The sequence below is a fragment of the Heliconius melpomene genome, chromosome 20 (genome assembly GCF_056956725.1).
Source record: "Heliconius melpomene rosina isolate 202511_hmr_F chromosome 20, ASM5695672v1, whole genome shotgun sequence".
NCBI classification, from domain to species: domain Eukaryota; kingdom Metazoa; phylum Arthropoda; class Insecta; order Lepidoptera; family Nymphalidae; genus Heliconius; species Heliconius melpomene.
In genome coordinates, this window is record NC_140408.1 from 8,750,737 (window position 1) to 8,769,669 (window position 18,933).

The following is an 18,933-nucleotide window of genomic DNA, read 5'->3' on the forward strand; positions in this document are numbered from 1 at the left end:
CTTCATCGTCGGGACGAAAATCGAATATGTATTAATACTTCTATAGGAATTGTTGAAGTATTTAATTTTTTTTTTATTATAATTGATTTTATTATAGTTATATTTAATTGCCAATTTGCCTTCTGTGCAAAAGATGAGAATACTTGACTATTAACAATATGCATTAAACCTTAACATTAAATATAAGGATAGATTATAAAATTATTTTAACTTTTTTTTGTGAATATATTTTTTTTTGTTCAATAAAAATTACATCAAAAATAACATTTATCATTAAACTTACAATATAAAAATAAAACATTTTACAACAAATAAGTTTATATGGTAAAAATCCATACATATTTAATCCTCTATTATAAACTTCATTTCGACGTTTCTTATATAGATGTTAATTATATTAACTATGGCTACAAATCACCAAGTTTATTGTACCTTTTCAGAATTTCAAATTTGATCTTAGTATTTAAATGTGCTAATCACATTGTACTTAAGGAAATGTCAAATCTATTAGTGCTTGCATGTGTTTACTTAAAGCAAAGATATCTTTGTTTCATAGTTTTCTATTATCTTTATATTATCTTTCTTTTTTGATGGATGAGAATGAGGAGAGAAATGAGGCAGAGGGAATTCTTATTTATACCGAATTCAGGAGGCATTGCGAGTTGAGTGGGGGAATTCAATATATTGCTTTGCTTTGACACCAGAGCGAAGAAATTCAAATATTAAATATTTCTTGTAGTCACACGATTGTGCACCTGTACTACGACTGGCCTCAAGATTTTAATAAAATATATTATGTTTGATTGTAAGAACTTAAAAGAGAGAGAGAGAAAGAGAGATTCTTAAAAATAACTTTTCATCTTCTATATTTGGTTAACAATGTGAATTTAATGTCTTTTCCTATAAATCGTATGTATTATAGTAAAATAACCTATGTAGAGGTAATTACGCTTAAGTACCAATACAATATTTATTAATAATATAAAGAATGTGATCCAATTCAGGAAGTTCCTACCTTATCGCGTTGTGTCAACGAGGATCTATTAAAATATAGTCCACGTGACTTAACACGCTGATCAAAAAAAATGTCTTGTAATTTATATTATACGAACAATATTCTTACTTTTTTATAAGTACAGAGCCTACTAATACGCAAACTATATATTAGAATTATTATCACAAATAAAATAATAATTTACTTGTATTATTTGTTAATATTTAATAATAAAGAAAAACTTAATAAATACTTACAAAATTACTGATTTCTTCAATCTGTGAATGTAACACATCGAAATTTTCTTCACCAACAAGATGATTCTTCAGTCTTATCGGCTGAGGAACTTTTAATTTCAAATTTGGTTTCATTTGTTTTTGATTTTCCACTATCAGTTGGGAACCTGTAAACGGACAGGACGCGTGCCCATTCATTTGTTCTTTAAAAATATTTTTCCCGAAATCAGTTTCCGATTTCCCATTAGTTTCTATTTTGGCGAAGTTCCTCTCCATTTTGACAAAAGCAGTTTCAGTTTTAGCACAATCTTGGTCCTTCATGCAGCACTTGAATATAATTGACATTTATTTAGGAAAACGCGCACACGCACTATAAACCTGTAACCGGCGCAGGCAACTGAGGAAGAGACTCACTGCAGCATGATATATATGTAACCTGGAGTAGATCCAAGAGCGGACTGAACGCGGTTGTCTCGGCAACCGGTCCGCCAGTTCTAAGCACTGATAGAAAAAAAATATCAACAACCATGCGTCACACCTCGCTACCGTAATAAAAATTAAACATAATAGAGCCTTGGTTTTAGATTTAGTGGACTTTCCAATTATTTAACACGTCTTCCCGTTACACGTACATCCGCTTTAGTTATTGTCACCACTCAAGTGAAGGCCGCTGAGACATTATGAATCGGTATTAGATAATTATGCTATAGTTGTTGATGTTTGTTGATAAGGCTTTGGAATAATTCCATTTATTGCTATAATATAAATTGTTTTCTTTAAAGGTGTTTATATATTTATTTTTTTATTTATTAAAAATGGCTTGTTATCTGTATTGTGCTAAGAAGGTTGCTGTGAACCATTGACTCTCGTGAGTTAAAGATAACTTGTAACCTTGATTTGTTTGAACGGCAGTTTAAGGAATTTAAATATTATTACCTTTTAAAGCAGTAATTATTTACTTGATGTGGACTAACTCTGTATTATTTATAGGTTTCGAAGGTCGAAACTATAATATGATTAGTCGACGGTAAACATTAACTAGAAGTTAATAAAATTACGTTTAAATCGTTTTATAAACCGTAAAGCCAAAACACCATAGTCTGTAAAGGAATATAAGTAACATTGATATACATATTAACTCTAGAATCTAAAATTGTTTCTTAGAGAGAATTCTTCCTTTTGAATAGATTACAAAAAGTAGGCATACCCCCCCCACATTAAAATAAAAACTGGCTATTTCACCGAATATGGACTGAAACTATCATTATAATCAGACGCTGCTTTCACTACGCTACGAGATAATTCATTGTCAGCTTCACGCTGTATCCCGCTGACAGCGGGGCCGCTTTCTGCCGAACTCTGGAGACATTGCGTGCTAAATAGCGGAACTCAACGCCGCTCTTAGCCTCCGACACCAGAGCGAAGAAATGAAAATATAAATGTAAATAAATATTTTATTTCCTCGAATGGGGATCGAACCCATAACCGTCACGTTACATCCTTGTGCCGCTGCGCCACGACGGTTTCGTATAATTTATAATTTCCTTCTCGATAACTTAATTCCTTTCTCGATAATTTATTGGCTCGTTCTAAAGAAGAGACGATTCTACAAAGTGTAAAATCCCGTTTCTTATTTTCATTGGAATATCAGGAAGTCCTATCTTAGTGTCGTTCTGTACTGCTGGAAGTGTCACATATTTTTATATAAATATAAATAAATGCGTATCATTAACCTGTAGATAATAAGCCAAGGTAATAAATAGAGATGGAAACTGAAGAATATTTTTTTCAGTAATACATAAATACTGTCTCTACTTGCGACCAGCTAGAGTTATTTATACGTATAATAAAACAATAAAAATATTTTATCTGTACATTTAGTATTTTTGACTGAAATGGATAGAGGGACACTTAAAAAGAATAATAGAAAGCTAAAATATATTTTTTTTATTTCTTTTTTAATCTCCGAAAATACTGAACCGATTTACTTGAAACTTTCACCATTGCTTTGTTTTAACTCAACTTAACATCGAAAGATTGTTTCATCAAAATCGGTTCATTAAAAAAAAAGTTATCGGCATTTGAATGAACCCAAGGCATGAGTTTGCCTGCAAATATAAACCAATCCATATCTATACTAGGTCGACGAGTAGATATCTTATGTATTTTCCGAAATAATAATATAATCTTTTAAAAAAATACCCTTTTCAGCGTTTACTAAGCATGCACTATCAATTATGCACTTGTGAATCAACTATGAGTATTAACTGTGTAATATTTACCTGTCAATCGTGCTATTTTAATAATGAACAACGCTAAGAAAATATAATATATTTATAAAAGACTAGTGGACCCGTACGCGGCTACGCCCGCTTGAACTATACGAATATTTATTAAATATATTTATGAAATTATTTTCAGTTTTCAATAGACAGATGCGTTAAGCAAGCTCATTTTGGGTGACGTTTTCTAACAACAAACTTTGCAAATCGTTGCTTAGCAACGGCGGTTGTTATAAACATGGCGGAATAAATTACATGTCAAATTAATAAGTATTTTAATATATTGATATATATTACTGGCACGCTCGGAACGCCATATATCAAGAAATCAATCAATCAATCAATCAATCAATCAATCAATCATTGATATATATCGAAAATATTACAAATATGAGAAAATAAAGTATCCTATGTTCATCCCGGGAACCTCAAGTATCTCTATATGAGTATTTTATCACAATTAAATTAGCGGTTTGGGCCTGATTGCGTAAAAGACAGACAGACAGACAGACAGACAGACAGACAGAGTTACTTTCGAATTTATAATATAGGTATGGATAGGAATATTTTATAAAGCTTAAAAAGTAGAATAAACCATTTTCTTTTAAACTAAACTAATAAATTGATTTTTTTTCCTTTTTTTTTTTTGTTTGTGAGCTTCACGTTGTATTCTGCACATAGCAGGGTAGGCACAGGGAACCTAGTGTTAAGACTCCACTTCCAATTTCGGCCGAATTCTGGTGGCATTGCGTGTTGAGTGGCGTAACTCAACGCCCCGCTTAGCGTCGATACCAGGGCGAAGAAAATGAAAAGATTTAATTATTAATATCCTCTACTGGGAATTGAACCCACAACCTGTCGCGCTTACGGTCACACTATTGTGCTCTTGCGCTATGACTGTACTCAAAATATATTATTACTAGCGACCCTCCTGCGGCTTCGCCCGCTTTATCTACTGGATTATTCATGTAATGTATGTTTGCAAAGCACTTAAGAAATTGTAAAAATTAATTAAACCCTAATGCAACCCGCATTTTTGTAGTTTCAATAAGGATTTTCCAATTGTTTTACACAGCAAGGATTTTTTAGTAGGTACCGTAATTTTAAATCTGTGCTACTAATCTTTTCAAGTACTTATTAAAATATATTTAAATGACTATTTTTAGATAGTTAAATGACTATTTTTAAACGGAAGAAATTATAAACAAAAACCTACCTACTAATAACTACTACAAAAAATGTGAAACCAAATATATCGCGCTTAAATAATACATTCAACTCCAATTATCCAATACGTGCAAACTAAATCTTCGTTGCTTTAGAGGCAGCCGGGTTTTTTTTTTCGAGCTTGTGGTTAATGCTGAAGGGGGTATTCTGTCCCTGATGAAAAGCAGGCACGACGTGGCTGCCTGTGAGGAAAATTAAATAGAATGCATGGGCCGGGAATCGAACCCGGGCCGCCCGCGTGGCAGGCGAGTATTCTACTACTGAACCACCGATGCATGTAAGGCAAGCGGGCACGGCGGACGCATGGCGAGTGGCGAGCCGTTTCGCTGCAAGGATTTTTTTGATATTGTAACAACTTCTAAAGTACTTATTAAAATGAAAAATAGTAAAAGACAGTTTTGGTCTACATTAAATGGCCAACGTAACTAATGTACTTATTTATATGCTGAGAGTATGGGATAAGTGAAACTTGAGTAACATACAGCTGATGTGTCAACGGCGTGATGTGTCAACAATTAAATGCGTTTTTCTGTAAAACTATTCGCAATTTCGAAATAGTGTAAAAAGCAAATTTTATCTTCGTTTAACGTAGAAAATTAATAAAGTATTTTAAAGGATAAGGATTAATACCATTATGGAAAAATATCCCTCACAATAAAAAATATATTGAAATTATTATTTTTAGATAGAAAAATGATCACTACACGTTATTCTTAAAAGATACGAATATGCCATCGCGGACTTTTTTGTAGATCTTATTAAGAGGAACAATACTCCAGTACATTTTTTTCATGTAGTACTTACCATTAGAGCAGCGCATGCGCGAAAGTGTCTCAACGGGTAGGACTTTATACACATTTATCGTATTTATGTTAATTTACATAAGAATGTACAAATAATAAACTATATATAAACCTTCTACGAAAAACACTCGACTTAATGGTGAAGACCGTATCCAAATCCGTTGGGTGGTTTAGAAGAAGAAGAGTTAGAAACAACAGACAGACACGAAAAGCGACTTTGTTTTATAAGATATAGGATAGGATATTAAATCTAAATTCATTTAAGACATTAGCTTACATTATATTTGATAATGATTTCTTACAATTAATATTAAACTGCAGCGAATATCTTAAGTAAGTAGGTTAATATCCAATTAATTAGTTTACGTTAACAAATATTTTTTTATATTTGGTATGTACATAAATATTAATGTCAAATTTACTGTAACACGAATAGTTGTAGATTCGATTCCTCCTTGGAAGAATGAATTATTTTTGTTTTCTCGCTTTGAGCTTTGTTGAGTTCTGCCACTCTACACGTGATGTGCTAAAAAATCGATGGAAAGTGAGAATCGTAATTTTTAGTAAAAAAAAATGTTTTATAACAATTAAAAATAACTACAATAAAAACAATGGCGCCCCTCCATTTATTATGCGAATTAAAACGTAATTCCGTTTAGAAGCCGACAATCGATTGTAAGTTGGACGTGGCAAATCAACAGGTACTTTCCGGATTTTAGTATTTGCTCAACCGTCATACTATTCTATGTATATAGTATATTACGAATGGCGGTTTGTGTACGTGAGTTATGTCAGGCTTTATCAATATTACTAATATTCTAATACTTACTTAAAAAAAATTTGAAACTTGAAAAAAAATAACGTTATGATACGGAAGAGGAAGTTAAAGGTCCTCAGAGTAGCAGATAGACCACGACATCCAGTTTTTACGTCATTTGATATGATCTCCTTTCACTTGTCCATTTAAATTATACCTGGAACTATTACTTTCATAAAAATATTTTTATTGATTTTTTTTTAGCTTCACGCTGCACCCCGCGTACAGAAGTCATTCTATCAGCCCAATAACTACACATTTTCGAGAGGCGTAACTCAACGCCACTTTGTTTTTTAATAAGACAAATATATACTCGAGTGGAAATCAAATTCAAATCCAAGTCACATCGCATGCTTTCATCAGATCTTGTATGTCATAATAATTTTGATAAAAAGTATTATATGAAATGATTGACATACTAAAAGACACTGAAAGATAGAACTGAAACAAAAAACAATTATATAAAAATAAAAAAAAAACCAATATCAAGTACAGAGATTTCTTGCTCATATTACATTTCTGCTTAGTTTCCTGGAAAATACTCATGACAGTTGGGCCAATTCTGCACTGATATGTGAACTTCTAAGAATTGGCTAGTACAGGATATTTCAAAGATAATATTGTAGTGAAAGTTATTGTTGCGGTTAACCCTGATACTTAAGCATTGTATATCACAACAAGTACAAGTTTTCATAGTTCTTTATTTTATTTTTTTTATATATAAACGAATAATATTTAAAAAAATATTTGACGTTCTTCATCATAAATAATTATCATAATTATTCACTTTCAGAGGAATTTTGGAGGCTATGAATGATGAAACTCAACGCCGCGCTGTGCCTTTACACCAGAGCTAAGAAATTAAAATATTAAATATTTCATTTCCTCGAGTGGGGATCGAACCCCACAACCATTCGAGTTTACATTTACGCACTTGTGCCTCAGCGCCACGACTGGCCTCTAAAAAAATAGTTAACAAAACGAATTTAATACCCAAATGTCAATGACTTTTAATTTAATTCTTGTTATATGCTTTAAAGGCATGGCACTTCTCATTAGCAGACAATAGTATGAGTCATTCTTATCTTAGAAATATCTAGTCAATTTTGGTTAGTGAATAATCTGTGTAAAATTGAATAAAAAAGGTAATAGTTTTTTTTATTTATTTTAATTGTCAACTTCAGCATTCAAGAGTTCAGAGTTTCAAGCGTATTTATAAAAAACTTTTCATTATGAACGAGATACTCAAAGAGCAGAACGTAACAGTATTTTTGTTTATAATTAAAACCATGTAATATAATACGTTTGAAATAAATTTAAAAATTATGGGGAATGTTTTTTCAGTTTCAGCTATTACAGAGTAATAGATTCTCCGTTTTTCGTTATTCCCTAGTTTTGCTCTTGGTCTTGCTAGATCGAGAAGATGAAACTATAATTACTTACCCCGAGTATCCATCCTTATAGGGAAAAAAAATTAAAAATTTCGTATCGGATTTTTCATATATATATGTATGGGTATACAAAAAATAAAACAAAAATTAGTCATTACCATAATATTAAGGAACTTTATTTGTTAAATAACAGACAATTTTTAAATCCAATATTCGCAAATAGCTTACAATGCACACGCAGTCAAACACATCTAGTTGAAATAGTGCGAAATATATTTTGATATGAATCTGATAATACATTTTAGTCCCAAACGTGCCAAAATTTAGAAGATATGACCTCATTATTAAATATCTGGTAAAGACAATTGTATTAATTTCATAATAATTATGATATAGAAATATTAATCATTAGAAATATTTTTTTGTATATTTAATATTTAAACATGAATAATAGAAAATATGAATACATTTCTTAGAACTAGCGTAAAGGATCACAAATTCAACATTCACGACTAACAGCGTAGAAGATAGAATAGTATTAGACGATGATAAACGTATGTATCTAGAACATTTAATATTTAATTATTAAATTCTAAAATAAATTGGTTAAATAATTATTTATTATATTTGGTATAAGTAAATATGTATTGTAATTTCTTAAAATAATTATTTTATTAATAATAATAATGATTATATTGGATATAGAACGCAAACGAAAATCGTTAACAGAATATTTGTATTTACAAAAGCGTAAAATAACCTAGCTATAAAGTATTTTGTACAATTTTGGCAATCACAAACGTTTGAAATAAACTCGTTGTTCGCTAACTACATTAAATAGAAAATAATATAAAAATATAATAAAAATTTAATTACGTACTAAAGCTAAATGCATTTCATATACATATGAGAGTATCATAATTATAATAATTGTAATGGACAATATGAATGTGAATATTAAAATCGATTAAAAAGTTATTAATTTATCGTTATCTAATGTATTAAAATTACATTTTAAAGAGTAGATATGGATTAGTAAATTCATATTATAATTATAAAGATGATAAAACTTGTAACAATGACCTTATTAATTGAAGCTGTTCAATTAAAAAATTTTAGTAAACAAAAAAAATTGTGCGTAAAACATGTTAACCCTGCTTTAAAATCTTAAAGAATTTTTAGAGATATATTTCATTTTTATATCATAATAAAAATATAAGTTGGAATAAGAAATAAACGTTAATTTACTTAACTCTTATGCTGGATGTCAATAAATCGATGTAAAGAATATTTTCATAAATTTATGATAAACATACAAAAATATGTCATAGTGGATTGAAATATAACGAAATTAATATAACAAATGAGAATACTTATGTAAATGCACTTAAACTGAATTTTTAAATGGCAATAGATTAACCATAGAGACGAGATGCTGTAATTGATAATAATGAAGTAAATCTTTAAAATAATTTAAAAGATTATTATGTACATTAAAAGCTGATACAGTCTTCAAATATATGTAAGACTGATAATTGTGAAATAGAAAATATTTGGGAAGCTAATATAGAGGTATTTTTAATGTAACCTATTTATTTGCAAGTCGGCTTAAATAAAAATAATTAACCAGATAATTATTTAAGTTATATATTGAGGTGCAATATGAAAGAAATAAAGCAATTTGTAAGAAATTATTGTACATTTGTAAAAGTTCACATATTAATAATTAAAATATTGGAATGTAATTTTTTTTATTATGAAAGTATAATACTATGTCATAAATATTTTTAGTGATAAAAATTAATATAAATTCAAATATTCAAAAGAAATCAAATTAGCAAATAAATATTTTACCATTTGAAATATATACTAAAGTTCTAAACGTTTCAAATTTCGATCGGAATAAAATGTATCAACAACCTTATATTTTTATAACCACGCGCTAACATTTGAATTTTAGGCTGTTTTGAATTTTAGCTTTTCAAAGACTTTCATTCATCGGAATGAAAATAAAAATAATAAAAATAAAGTACTCAGAAGTACTCGTGGTCTTATATCGTGAGATATGTAATATACTTTTTAATATGTAATAATTTTTAATGATGATACATTTATTTTAGATACCTCTCGATTCTTGATATTCGATGCCTTTAAACCTCTTGTTGTTAATTTTAAAACGAGCGATGTTCCTTTACTTTCTGATGTATATGTAAGTGGATATGTGAAAATCTATACCTACGTACATATTACAATTATATTTTGTATGTATTTGAATTATAATATGAGCAATATTTATGTTATAATGTATGTATTAAATTGAGTTTTACAATGTGGAGGTCTTCAAATCTAGTAGTGTAAGTACCTTTAAGCAACTATGTGTGATCTTAGACCACATCAATACTTAACATCAGCTTTGATGCCGTCAAAGGTTTGGTCAGCAGTTGTTATGATAAGGTTAAGCAGCAGCAGTATGGGCGAGGGCGGTGGCGCGCGAGGCGCGTCGTCACGGCGCGGCGTCACGGTTGCGGCGTGCCGACTCGCGTGACGCGCTGTGCACCTCCGCGGTGCGTAGGGTGATGCCAAATATGTCCTCGTGGTAGCGGTTCTCTTCCTATATTTGTTTCAGTATAGTATGAGATAGGGGATAAATCTTTGGAAAATACTTTTTTTAGTTATTTAGATGCAAAATTTTCAAAATTCGAATCAATAAATATCTGGTTTATGATATAATTTAAAATGTTTCAAATTTACAGATACACTTTAATTTGCTTAGATTTTGTAAATTTACTTAAGATGTTCAGTTATAATAGATGTAATAGATTTTCAGTGAAAATATTTAAGAATCAAGAAATAGATTTTTTGGTAATTGAAGCAGACATTACATTTTCGTAAAGAAATTAACACATTCTATGCTAATAACACACCCCAAATTTTAAATAACGGTCATCTAACTTAAGCAAAAATCAATGATCCTAAGATAGCTTATAATTATTTACTCACCTTGAGTAAGAACATGAAGTTGTGTACTTGCTCATCCGTCATATTTCCATGTTTCTTCACTATGCCTTTCAATTTCTGGTGCACGTCCTCAGCCATCTTACAATCTCCACAAACGTAAAAGTGAGCTCCTTTATTGATCAACAAATCATGAATCTCTGCTCCTTCATTTTCAGCCACTTCTTGCACGTACATCTAAGTAAAAGTTAAGCAATATAAAGTTTCAATAATAATATTATACGATATTTTATTTATTTTACTGACTAGAAATAAGTAAATTATTACCTTAGGAATATTTTTCTCTCTTGACAATGCTAGATACGCTTTAGTAAGAACGCCTTCTTTGAGCGCTTGCTCTTTTTCCTCTCTATACAAATCCATGGTCTTTGTTCGGCATCCGAAGAATAACCAAACTGGACCAATATTGGATCTAGAACGAGTGTTTATAAGAGCTTTGCGATGATGCCAAAATCCTCTGAATGGCGCTATGCCTGTTCCTGGGCCTATCAGTATGAGAGGCACGGAAAGGTCGTGCGGGAGATGGAAATTAGGAGCGCTGAAAGCAAAGAATATTGTAAAGAAAAAAGTAGACAAAATTGTAGACCATTTGTAATTGGTAGAGTAGATTGAGAAATTAGTAAATCTGGGCAAGCCTATGATGAGGCAATACCTGGCGGACTTTAAGAAAACGAGAGAGCAGCGAAATGAAAATAATTATTTCTGGTTAAGAATTCAAATTTGCAAATTTATATAAAATATACTTCAAAAATAAATCAAATATCATAAAAATCTAAAATATCTATATTTGTAATATAAATAACTTATTAAAATTGATATACTACCGACACTTCAATACACTTTTATCTATCTTAAGCCCAATATTTTATGTATTTTCATAGAAAGTTGATATACGATAAGGAAGCGATTACCTTCGGATGAAGAGACACACTTCATCCCCAGCTTTACGATCCATGAGATAATTTGAACAAACACCATAGTGGACAGGACCTTCGCCATCTGTTCAAACATTACATCACCATGTATGTACGTACGGGCGAATAATAAATAATTGTAAAAATAAATAAATAAGAAATAATGTTATTTATAATATTATTATACGTAAACAATACTAATTTAAATTAAATTAAAGCCTACATTAAGGAATGTATATTTAATTTTATATACGATTACAATTTCTATTTACTACTTTCTGTCCATATAAAGTTATTGCTTTGTTAAATGGTAAACTCTATCGGTATAATTCGCCTGAAAATAAATCTTGACCATATTTCTATATCTATTTGAAGTCATAATAAAATTACCTAAAAACAACAACATTAACTACGAACATAAGACATTTTCAGATCAATTTATATCACAACCTACAATAGACATTCTCACATATCTCACAATGAAAATAGAATGTTTTGCAATCTACAGCGGGATCTACGTAAACTACGTGGGATCTCACATTGTAAACTTTGATCTATAAACGTGCTTATGCCCCAAATAATGTCCGCTCGTTCGTTTCGTTTGTAAATAATTCATCTGGCGCTCGATTATAATGATGGATGCTGCTATATGTTATACAATGTTTTTATCATTTATTACGTACCTATGTTGTATTTTGAAAAGGCTAAGTTAAATATTTTTTACGTATAGCGAATATATGTAAAATCGTTCATATTTTCGGTATAGGACAACATTTTTAATTATATTATATTGTTAAAATTAATATAAGAGTTGTTTCTAACAAGAAAAGAAGAGATAGGCATTAAATTGAAATTTAAATTAAAATTATTCCTAATTCTAATAGACAACTATAGTAAACACTTGACTCGTCGAACGAATATATGAGTAAAGCTATCACGGGCTCGGAAGGCAGTTCTGCTGAGAAGAAGCGGCGAGAAACTCAAGTTATTTTTTAATGTCAATTTACTTTACCTATTATTAATGATTAAAAATACTTAAAATTTGAATACTAGTATTTTAAATATAACAAAAAGAAAAAAACAACCCACCTTGAGTCCTATAACTAACAACAGCGACAGTCAAATGCAATCGTTTAGGATGAGCTATGGGAGACGAAGATATAGAATAGAATCTTGGCTGTAAAGGAGACAGCAGAGCAGCTAGAAGAGACGCGCTAGGTTTCGCTGAGGGAAATTGTTGTAACACTTCAGGTAATGTTGGGAACCGATAGTGGCGCCAGTCCTCGTAGGCTGCTGGGTCCTTTTAAAAGAAATATTTACATTTAAAAATAACAATAAGATTTTTTTATATATATGATTTACTAAAAAATGATCTTGTTTCAATTGTGCTGGACCTAGAAACATATTTCTAGAATGTTTCTTATAACTCATCGTTTTTATTGTTTGATAGTGACTTAATAAAAAAAGGAAAAAGTCCCATTAATAATTTAATTATTGCAAACTTACTCTATTCAAACAAAAATAACCTTACCGTAGCCAAAGTGTTCAATTGCTTCTTTTCTTCTTCATTGTCGCTAGTCTTAGCTAAGTATTGCAATAGTATGGTAGTCGGTGGCGTACTTATATCTAAGAAACGCGTGAACAAATCACGGACACTGACGGCCGGAAGACGCTCGTGAGGTTCCCATGATTTTACTGGACCTACACAATATTGAATTTAAATTTAAATAATCCTAACTTATGTTTATTCTTATATATATGGTACTTTTAGCAATAAAAAATAAATTATATTTTATAAATATAATATTTAAAAAAAAATGATTTTGCACGTAACAATAATAAAGAATCACTAATAATTATTTAGACACGTACAAAAAATTGTAACGTAGCGGGATTCAAACCCACATATCTTTGGCAATTACGTCGTTTCCATAATAAAAAATAAAAAAAAGTGTAATTTTGACTTGACATTACATATTTTGACTATTTCTAACATAAAGAAGGCTAATAAATTATTGACTTGTGTAAGTTTATTAGTGCTCTAAATATATTTGCTTATTCTATTTATCTTGTATTATACATGTTTACAACATAGTGTGCATTATCTTGACATAAAAAATCACTTTGCATATATCAAATATTTGTTGCATAAATATTTACTATAAAACCGAAAAAGAAAGAATGACATATAATTTAACAGCTTTCTTACAAAAAACAAACAACCATTTAAGTAATACAGCCTTGAAATTAATATTTATAATGGTTTTTACCCACTTAAATCAAATGAATGAAACTGAAAGCAAAAAAAGCTGAAAGGCAAAGATTGCAGCTGCAACTGCTGCAATTTACTGGTTGTAAATTAATAAAGACGTGTCAGTTTAATCCATTTCAATAATATTTGCTCACCACTTGAAGTGTGTGTCTCCTTCATGAGCTGCAATTGCAACGGTTCATCATAATTGTCGATGTCCTTCAGTCGAGCAAGTAAGGCGTCGACTAATTCTTTGCGATTGCAGGCCATTATACCGACGTGATCGCCAGGGTCGTAATTTATTTCGCACTGAAATCATTTTATTAGTTACAAAATGTTTCTGAATGTTATTAAGTATATCTTTGTAAGCAAATTGGCAAATGTTATATGAATATCTCGATTCTCTGTCTATCTGGAGAAGACGCGAGGTAAAGGCGTAGAAATAAAAAAAAATTAACGCAATTTACATACCTGAGGTTCCAAATCAATGAATATAGTAGAACGTTCAGCAGTAGAGTCTCCCAAATCTTTATTAGCTTTAACAATGCACGTGACTAGTTGTCTATTCTGTGATGATTGTAAGGCGCTTAATAAAGCTGGTGGTTTACAAGCAGGGAGGGCGAATCTCACTGTTTCCTCACTCAGCGCCACTGTTCCTAGAGCTCTTTTAGCCTCTTGCAAGGTTTCATCATCATCCAAACAAAATGTTTCACAGGCAACCTAAAATAGGAACTTATACTTAATGAAATATTTTTTTACATATTCTATATATAATTTTTTTATATATATGAATATTACATATTTTTCTACTATAATTAAAAAAAAATGTCCGAAATTAAAATATGTATATAGCCTTCATTCAATTTAATACTTAGTCACGTTACGACGCAATAAAAGGCGAACAGCATCATAAAAATAATTATGATCACCTATATCCAAGAAATGACGTTAAAGAAAGTTCGTATCTGATAAGATAAGGTTAGGGAAAAAGAAAGATAAACATAGATCATTCTTAATGACTCTTAAAATAACAATTATCAAAAGATTAACAAAGCAAATATTTACATTATTACGTTATTCAAATCTTATCTACAGTGACAGAATGTCTGGCTGTTAAGATATATAGATATCGGATTATATGGTCGGCCTGAATGAAGTCATTTATTTCAGTGAACAACCATCGTTTTCCTTTAAAGGTCAGCTTCACGCTGTATCCCACAGCAGGGTAGGCAGAGGGAACCTTGTGTTAAGACACTCCGTTCTCCACTCTAAAGGTATTAGAACTTTTTTTGGTTCACCCTGTATCCTGCCTAGTGTAGGCGGCTATATAAAATCAATATTTGATAATTTATATTGTTTCATATTATTTTATATTTTCTAATCGTTTCATTTGAACTAAAAACAATAATATTTTACGCGCTACACAATTTTCTTAATATCCAACGCTTTGGAGATACTTCTTAAAAAGAACAGAATCATTTAATAATCAATTTTTTTCACCGGCTTAACGTCGTAATTACTTTGATATATTATTACATAGTTAATATGTTAAGTTGAAACACAATGGAATTGTATATGAAACATGGGAATCCCAACATCAATGAGAAATAAAAATGTTCCATTATCGTGGTATATTTTCACTGTAATCTCGTACTATTAAAATAATATGAATACAAATGTAAAGAAAAAAAATTGAGAAAACTGAAAAAAAATACGTTTTAGTGAAGTGAAGTAAAAGTAATATTAAAAATGAATAAGTTTGTAACTTGTTATACATATTTCAAATATTCCAAGTTTTCCATAATTGTAATATTTTTTTAAAGTAAAAAAGAATCCACTTACATTAAACACACTAGACGCCCATTTCCTAAACGCCTGATCCTGTCCACACATTTCATCTCCCGTCGCCACGTCATGGATCCTCTCCCCTCCCAAGTCTCCCAACAGTCTATCTACATACTTCCCGAAGTTACAGAAGTTTGGGTAAGCGCTGGAGCCGAGCGCGAAGACAGCGAAGCGCACGTTGCTCAATGGACCAAAACTGTCTATTGAAGTTGCATCCGTTGCGCTACCTAATTGTTTTATTAAGTTTCATTTACTTTGAACCGGTATTTTATAATTAATTTTAAGATAAATTTTAATTAAGAAACAAATAACTAGGTGACACCTCTACCTATCAATACTAGATTCCTAGCCTGCCTTCAACAAATCTATCTACATGTTTAGTACATTCTAATTGTTCGCGACAACCGACGCGCATCATCGGCTGTGAACTCGTCACAACATGTTAGAGACTGTTTAGTTTGGCAAAAAGTGACGTCATACCACTCTCGTAATTTTGAATGTTATTATTAGTGTCTTTTCTAAATTAATAGTGTTTTTTCCTTTGTAAATAAGTAATTACATTAAATAATAAATATAAATAGATTTGGGTTCCGTTTTAGATAATAATTTTCGACTTTATATCTTATTTGTATAGTTGTACTATGATTTGCCGCATTAATCGCTTTTTATATAATAGTAACTTCCGTATAGTAAATTTTATTATTAATTATTGTTTGTCATAGTTTTCTGTAACAAAATAACAGATTTGTATATTCCTAATGTGTGTAATTAATTTTAGAGAGAATTTTCATTGTAAAAACTCATGTAAAATTCGTCATCGTAACAGCATTTTTCGTAATTTAATAATAGATAATACTTAAATAGTATAATGTTTTATACATAGATAGATAGATATTTTTATGTTCTTTTAATATGTATAAATTGTAAAAACATCCGATTTTTAGTTATTAAAATATAAATGTAAATGTGTGATAATCATAGTAAAAATATTGTTGTAAATAAAGATAAAACGGCTCGGTGGCTCGCGGCTCTCGTTACCGTTTAGCTCCGCGCAACGGAGGTGCGCGTCGGGCGAGACAGAGACAGTCGGCAATCAACGGTGAGCACAACAGGAAGAAGATAGAATCGGAACAAGACACGAATAGAGCCGACAGTCACCGACCGTTATACAGTGATCAACATCTTGTTTCAATATCCTGTTTCAACATCCTGTTTCAGTATCTTGTTTCAATGTATAGCAAGAACGTCTCGCAAGAACGTCTCACAAGAAGGACTCACAAGAACGTCTCACAAGAAGGACTCCCAAGAACGTCTCACAAGAACGTCTCACAAGAACGTCTCACAAGAACGTCTCACAAGAAGGACTCACAAGAACGTCTCACAAGAACGACTCACAAGAACGTCTCACAAGAAGGACTCCCAAGAACGTCTCACAAGAACGTCTCACAAGAACGTCTCACAAGAACGTCTCACAAGAACGACTCACAAGAACGTCTCACAAGAACGACTCACAAGAACGTCTTGGGGTCTCAGCATACTCCGTGTTCCCATGATCTGGAACCTATAGTGTGCAGGGCGTCAGCGGCTCATTCACTTGAGTTCCGCCCGTCCGGTACAACGTGCTGGTCCTTCGAGCTGGATCTGGGGACTCCTCACCGAAGCTGAAGCATCATCCGTCATCGTGCAAGTTATCGCAGTGCTCCGTCGCGCAAGTGCTCCGTCGCGCAGTACTCTATCGCGCAGTGTTTTCCGTCGCGCTCGCAAACGCATTCGCCGTCGCGTTTCGCATCCGTATCGACTGTCGCGCTCGCAACTGCGCTGACGTCACATATCCCGTCACGTCGTGAGTGTTTTGTGCATCCGCCTTCGTGAGTCTTCGTAAGTGCTCCATCGCGTAGTGCTCTCCGTCGCGCCGTGCTCCATCGCGCAGTATATTCCGTATTGACTGTCGCGCTCGCAACTGTGCTGAAGTCGCCTTACTCGCCTGTAGTCTTCGTGAGTGTTCGTGCATCAGCCTCTGACATCCGCCTTCGAGTGTTATCGTGAGTCTTCGTGAGTGTTCGTGCATCAGCCTCTGACATCCGCCTTCGAGTGTTATCGTGAGTGTTCGAGAACCTTCGTGCATCCGCCTTCGAGTATTATCGTACTACATCGCGCAGTGCTCTCCGTCGCGCAGTGTTCTCCGTCACATAGCGCTCTCCGCTGCGCTCTCCGCCGCCTCCGTTGGCGTCCGCATTGACTGTCGTGCTCGCTACTGCGCTGACATCTATCGCGCCGTAAGTCACGTCGTGAGTGTTCGTGCATCCGCCTTCGAGTATTATCGTAAGTCTTCGTGAGTGTTCGTGCATCATCCTCCGACATCCGCCTTCGTGTGTCGTCGTTCGTCTCCGAGAATCTTCGTGCTTCCGCCTTCGAGTGTCGTCGTTCGTCTCCGAGAATCTTCGTGCATCCGCCTTCGAGTATTATCGTTTCGTCTTGGTGAGTTTTACCAATTATCGTAGGTTTTTACTAAGATGCCTATCACAAGATCAAGAGGTCGATCCGAGGGATTGAGATATGAAGCCGACCCTTCATCTAGTCACACAGAGGTGACACACCCGCCTACGAATACACAAGAGGATTCCGAAATAGAAAAGAACTTAATAGTACCAAGTGACGAAAAGGAAGACTCAAGAATTATTTCAATTAACAAGGAGGAACAATTTGAAGGCACACAAATAAAGTCGACAACTTCGAAACGTGCAAACTCGAAGAAGTCTACGAAATCCAGACGTAGAGCAAGAAATGCTCGTGAAGAAATACTTCGCATCAAGCTTGAACTCGCGCAAATAGCTCTGGAAGATGCTGAATCAGATAGTTCAGAATCCCAGGAAGATAATATATCGAAAACCGACTACGTTAGCTCCTGGATTGAAGATAATGCACAAATCGTACAAAAATCACTTACACCATGTGCAGATGTTCCGAGGCAACCACATCCAGTGCCGTCATGCTATAGAATGCCTCAACATCCGAATATCGGCAACAATTCCGAAAATCAACAAGCAATACAGAGAGATTCAACAAAGGAAATAGAGGAGCTAAAAAAGGAAATAGAAAATTTGAAGAAAAGATGCGAAAAAGCCGAAACCGCTCCTACATCGTTGTGTATGAAAACA

General features: G+C 32.4%; 2 protein-coding genes across 3 annotated transcripts in view; both read right to left on the minus strand.

The window, feature by feature from the left end:
* The window catches only part of LOC146527848 (nitric oxide synthase-like), a 38,490-nt gene extending 36,744 nt beyond the window's left edge, over positions 1 to 1,746 (minus strand). Inside the window, exon 1 of the mRNA XM_085204750.1 lies at positions 1,252 to 1,746. Within this exon, the coding sequence (XP_085060876.1) occupies positions 1,252 to 1,575 (324 nt within the window). The 5' untranslated portion in view covers positions 1,576 to 1,746. The remainder of the gene's footprint in view (positions 1 to 1,251) is intronic.
* Positions 1,747 to 7,897: 6,151 nt separating this feature from the next.
* Positions 7,898 to 18,933, minus strand: part of Nos (Nitric oxide synthase) — a 103,146-nt gene continuing 92,110 nt past the window's right edge. For both annotated transcript variants that reach the window (XM_085204371.1, XM_085204370.1), the window contains 9 exons: positions 15,773 to 15,998; positions 14,402 to 14,650; positions 14,086 to 14,239; positions 13,211 to 13,380; positions 12,769 to 12,979; positions 11,677 to 11,764; positions 11,033 to 11,303; positions 10,751 to 10,942; positions 7,898 to 10,361 (listed from right to left, as the gene is read on the minus strand). In XM_085204371.1, the coding sequence (XP_085060497.1) occupies positions 10,254 to 10,361; positions 10,751 to 10,942; positions 11,033 to 11,303; positions 11,677 to 11,764; positions 12,769 to 12,979; positions 13,211 to 13,380; positions 14,086 to 14,239; positions 14,402 to 14,650; positions 15,773 to 15,998 (1,669 nt within the window). In that variant the 3' untranslated portion in view covers positions 7,898 to 10,253. The remainder of the gene's footprint in view (positions 10,362 to 10,750; positions 10,943 to 11,032; positions 11,304 to 11,676; positions 11,765 to 12,768; positions 12,980 to 13,210; positions 13,381 to 14,085; positions 14,240 to 14,401; positions 14,651 to 15,772; positions 15,999 to 18,933) is intronic.